The sequence below is a fragment of the Triticum dicoccoides genome, chromosome 2B (assembly GCF_002162155.2).
Source record: "Triticum dicoccoides isolate Atlit2015 ecotype Zavitan chromosome 2B, WEW_v2.0, whole genome shotgun sequence".
In the NCBI taxonomy this organism is placed as follows: domain Eukaryota; kingdom Viridiplantae; phylum Streptophyta; class Magnoliopsida; order Poales; family Poaceae; genus Triticum; species Triticum dicoccoides.
Window position 1 is genome coordinate 148094183 of NC_041383.1, and position 5116 is coordinate 148099298.

The 5116-nt window shown below is 38.5% G+C and overlaps 1 protein-coding gene across 5 annotated transcripts; it reads left to right on the plus strand.

Moving 5' to 3' along the window:
* The first annotated feature begins 209 nt into the window (after positions 1–209).
* Positions 210–4798, plus strand: LOC119362673 (calcium-dependent protein kinase 20-like). Of its 5 annotated transcripts, XM_037627913.1 has the most exons (5): positions 210–428; positions 519–635; positions 1121–1184; positions 1458–1500; positions 4491–4798. In XM_037627913.1, the coding sequence occupies exons 2-5, from the start codon at positions 603–605 to the stop codon at positions 4654–4656; spliced, it is 306 nt and encodes a 101-aa protein (XP_037483810.1). In that variant the 5' UTR covers positions 210–428; positions 519–602; the 3' UTR covers positions 4657–4798. The 5 variants fall into 5 exon arrangements, 2 of the variants coding, with proteins under 2 accessions (XP_037483810.1, XP_037483811.1); XR_005173588.1 differs by lacking the exon at positions 1121–1184 and having other exon boundaries at positions 1458–1547; XR_005173587.1 differs by lacking the exon at positions 1121–1184 and having other exon boundaries at positions 1458–1517.
* Positions 4799–5116: the final 318 nt, after the last annotated feature.

Sequence of the window (5116 nt, forward strand, 5' to 3'; positions counted from 1 at the left end):
CCGGAGCCCAGCCGCCCCGCCCCTCCTTCCCGCCCTCCTGGATCCAGCCGCAATGACGCCGTGCCGTCGGTGGCAGATGTGGTCGGGGCCCTGGTGCGGAGAATGACACGGATGCGCCGTCCCACGTTGGTGGCCGGTGCGGATCAGGGAAGCGGGCGGAGCTCCTGCAGCATTGCAGCCATCGTCCTCTGTGTCACCGGCCAAGCATGCACACTACTGAGCATGGCGACGACGGCGTGCGCGAAGTACGCGGCTGATAGCTCGCACGCGGTTTGACCTCTTGGACTTTCATGCGGCCGTCGCGGGTTCCGGCATCGGCAGCGTGCGGGAGAAGCCGGGTGCGGTGGCTCCCAACACAGGAGCGCAGGTGAAGATGTTCTAACCTATCGTGAGCACCTGCCCTTCGTCTGTGTCTTTCTGCAGAAATGGTGATTATTTAGAAATCTAAAATTTGTTTTCTAGATTTATATCTATATGCCTTATGGGATTGGCTAAATTCTTTCGTGATTCTATTGCAGGCACTTTACTTCTAGGTTTCTTTCCGGGAGCAATTAGTGGAGTACTATGCAAACAATAAAAGTTACAAAGATGGTGAAGAGAACATGTTAACCAGCTTTGCTGACCTGTTCTCTCAGGTACCATAGCAAGCTATTGATTTTTGTTACTGTATTTTTTGCCCTTAGTTTCATTCATTTGCTGCATCATTTGCAAAACACATACTACCATAATAAATCCGAACTGTTAGTGTATCACATGTCCGCTGGATAACATTGGTTACCTACTTACCTCAGACTTATTTGAGAGTTCCATGTAGTTTAATACATATATGTTTCTTCAAAAAAGTTAGCATGTTACCTCATGGAGTTCCACTTGTGTCAACTTCAGGAATTTGGACTGTGGCGAAAGCCCAGAAATCTTGGTGATTGAATAAACATGGAACTATAATGTTTGTGAAATGGAGAGGTTACATGATGAGGGGGCATGCCTGTATTTCACTCAGTAGTGAGATGATGTATAGGTGCTTGTCAGGGACTTTATTTGTTCCTTATTATGTTTTAGTCCAAAAACATCGACACTCATTGGGTGTTATAATCTCCTGGGGGCCTTTTACTTGTTTCAGTTGTATGATTTGTTAAAGTGGCTATGCTGGATTGCCCTGAAGGTGGTATGGATAGCACATTCAGGTAATAAATATGACAAATGAAGACGCATTTTCACTTATTTGGTAAGCTAGACGCGTCAAAAGTGACTTCTTTCAAATGTGCTTGGATGATTCGTGACACACAATTAAGCTATCACAGGACTCAAAAATAGTTAGCTATCTTTACTTCCTTATAAGCATCGCCCTGGATTTTCTCTTTAAATTGTTTAAATTTTGTTATTGTCATTTAGGCAACTAAGACACGCTGAGCTCAAATATATTTTCTTAATTCCTTGCCATATCTCATGCCTTGCAGGATCGACTTCCTTCTCAATAGTGAAATTGCTTCTGTTGTTCAAGTGAGAGAAACATGCAGGTTTCTTAATGATCCACTAAATTATTTTTGGTAAAAGTTTGCTTCACATCAATTGTGTAATATGAAGAGAAATCATGGTGCTTTTCCTTTCGTCGTGTACAAAATTGTTTCCCGTTCATTACTTAATTTGTAGATGAATAATAGGGTACTTATTATTTGCGTGCATGGATTTCATTCAAATAGAATTTTCAAAGACAAATTAAATGCCATACCTTACTAAACTCAGATTAGCGCATCCAGCAGAGAAAAGTTGTGTACTTATTCCTAACAGTACCAAATAATTTAAATTTTGAATGGTTTTCGTCAGCAACTATTGTGAGTTGTCTTTGCAATTCCACATAGTAATCTTATATTTACTAATTGGAGGCACCATCCGAGATACCACGTTAATCCTAGAAACTAATCAAAATTATCCGTTGGATATCCCCATTGGTTTTCTACAACCGTGGGATTGTATCTGGCAAGAAGTCCATGCACTTTATACCACCTGCCACGTCAAATCCTCATCTATAGGCTGCAAAAGTGGAAAAGAAAAAAGAAAGGTATGTACAACCATAAGATGAAGATGCTCAGGATTCCTTGCAAAATATTTAGTCTGGCTGCGGCTGGCACTGATGCCCTCTTGCCAAAAACAGTAGTAACAATAGCACACACCTCAGGTAATTTGTCCTCCTCAACCGATGTTCAATTGTGTCTCTGAAGCTTTTTATGGGTACAAATCAGGAACAGTACATACTACGTGAAGGTGGTGCAGAGTTTTGTTAAGGTGGTGCAGAGTTGGAGACCTTATGGCTCTGTAAACATTTTGTGTAGCGATCATGTGCTAGACTAATAATTTTTAAGGTGACAACATTGTGCATCAGATATTTTTCATTCTCATTATGATACTTGATGTGTGGTTGATTGTTGGGCTAAATGTTTTAATGACCTGAATTGGTTACAAGTGCACCACATTTTGCTTTTAATATCTTAATCATATTTCAAACCGATATCTTACAGTTGGCCACTTATACCTCTGCACATATGCATGCATCGTAGTGTATAGTGTTATCATCCAACCTGAGGGAAAATGAAAAAATGTTGTAATAATACGAGTATGCATACATATGTATAATTAACAACCTGAGGGAAATTTATACTCAACAAGGTTCGAATTTAGTTCTCGATCTTCTGTATGTATCTTAGTAAATTGGTCGCTACTTGCAGGAAAATGTGTCGGACGAAAAAGTTAATAATGCATCAGTACAGCTTACATCATCAGTGGATTTACAGTTCAAACTTCTGTGAGGGGCTGTGCTGCTGTCTGCCCATGTCCCGAAGTGCATTTGCTAGGAGATATTTATCCTTTCTATTTTACTTGATCCAGTATGCATCCATCCTGATAGATGATAGGTTAGTCAACAATTTGCTTTTAGCTTCTTCGGACTTTAATATTTTTTCGTGTCCCAAGAACTGCTGCAAGGCATATATAAGGCGCAAGAGGTGAAAGAGGCATATACTAGACTTTAATAAAGTTTTAGGCTTAATTATTTTGATGGTCACAACTCACAACTGACAGAGTTGCAAGACTGTATGTATGTTAATTATTTTGGATGGAAAAACACATAGTCTGATTGTGATTGTGATCTTGACTTTGTACATCTTCTCAATGTTTCCACTTTGATAATATAGAATTAGTATGCATGAAGAATTAGTTAACTATTTTTTAGAATGGCAAGACTTTAAGAAAGTTGTCTGTTGTTTGTAAATATCGGAATATTATTTGTTCCCACAATTGTATTGTTTCCAAAACATTACTGACAGTGAAATAAATTTAAATTCATATACTATGAGGCAACAAAATAGTATCATCATGTTGAATAAATTTAAATACTATTTTTGTGTATGGATAAATGGTTTTTTTGTTTTAACAATAAACTTTCAACAACCTAAAAAAATATACACTCATGATTAGTCATTTTTAATATAGTTAATATTATAAAAAATATTCTACTAATAAAGTATAATCTGTACAACTAGCCCGTGCAGACTGCACGGGTTGACTGCTAGTTAGTTATAATGTCATACCTTGCACCATTTTCAGAAATCAACAATTTACCCTTCCTGATGCTTTATCCCTTGGAAGAAATCTTTATGGTGCTTCCGTGCTCTCCTAAAAGCCAGTTTAAACAGACTTAAAGAGTAGTGTTATCAACGGATAGTAAGAGAGCACCCTCATCTTGCTTTCAACCACTTGCTTCTGGGCTTCACTTATATTTTTATGTACTGAACAATCTCCGCAAAGTTCACATTCTCCTACTGAATTAATAGTGCCAAGTCATAAGTCTGCAGCTAAATTTGAGGGAGAAGAAATTATCAAAAGACAACATAGGATAAATGTTACATATTCGTAGATTATTAATATTATTAGAAATGCACTGCCTGCATACTATTTGGTGTCACCAAAAATCCTTCGACTATAGTGTTCATCATCTAATGTATATTCTTGTTGTTTTCCTCATGGCCCTGTTTTAAATGTTTTGTACATGATGTCCCGGAAAAAACTGGAGTATATACCCAGGCCAAGTATCACTTTCTTTAGAAATAAGGCTAGGATACCTGATGTTAAAATAGAGACCGTGCCAATGAGTAATTCATCAATGTTTTGTAGCTAGCATTCCTATTGTTCTAGAGAAGCTACTTATGCTTCTTAGAGTAAGGGGCCATGCCATTTGGTTAACACTATCCTAACAGTATGCTGGGACACATTCATTCTATGATTCATGGTAGAAATATTTGTTGGCTATATTCCATTGAATAGGTTATGATCTAATCTGTGAAGCAATTAATTTCTGCATTTTCTGTTGTTCATTCGCGCTGTTAGATTATCCAGGATCACATTTAACTTGGTAGTACTTAAATTGCTGCAACTTCACTTTTTTGTCTGTTTAGTGAATAACGTGTGTACATTTGTTCTTTCCTATACGATATCAGATCTGCCATATGCATGAAGTGGATGCACCGGGACCTCAAACCAGAGAATTTCTTGTTTGCAAACTGGAAAGAAACGGCTGCACTGAAAGCAATTGATTTTGGCCTGTTTGTTTTGTTTTTCACTCCAAGTAGAGTCAATCCTAATATCCTATATGGCTATCGTTGAAGCTTTCCATTTTGACCCGTCTGTCACTTGTCTATGATATGGTCAGAGGACAAAGCTGAGCTGATACAGTAGCCTGTCTTATGCTATATTTAGTTTTTGTTTTGACCTTGTGAAACTTGCTACCTATGGATGAAACTGTGTAATATTGATGACTATTGGTAATATGTGTTGAATATGCTATATTGGTCATATAAATATATTTGTGTTTGATTTTCTGTGAAAATGAATTGATATAAGAAAAAACAAAATTAAATGGGGCAATATAGTCACTTTGCCATCTGCTGGCAGACGGCAAAGCATGCAGCCTTTGCCATCTGCTGGTAGACGGCAAAGAGCCTGCAGCCTTTGCCATCTGCTAGCAGATGGCAAAGTATGCCGTTAGCCTTCTAACGGGGCTAACCCCGTTAAGAGGCTTTGCCATCTGTCAGCAGATGGCAAAGCCACAGGCTCTTTGCCATCA

Bases quoted from the DNA above. Each gene is read 5' to 3' on its own strand.
- LOC119362673 (XM_037627913.1), top strand. From the start codon at position 603: ATGTTAACCAGCTTTGCTGACCTGTTCTCTCAG. The intron at 636-1,120 runs GTACCATAGCAA...TACTTGTTTCAG, and splicing joins TTGCTGACCTGTTCTCTCAG to TTGTATGATTTGTTAAAGTG. The intron at 1,501-4,490 runs GTGAGAGAAACA...ATACGATATCAG, and splicing joins AAATTGCTTCTGTTGTTCAA to ATCTGCCATATGCATGAAGT.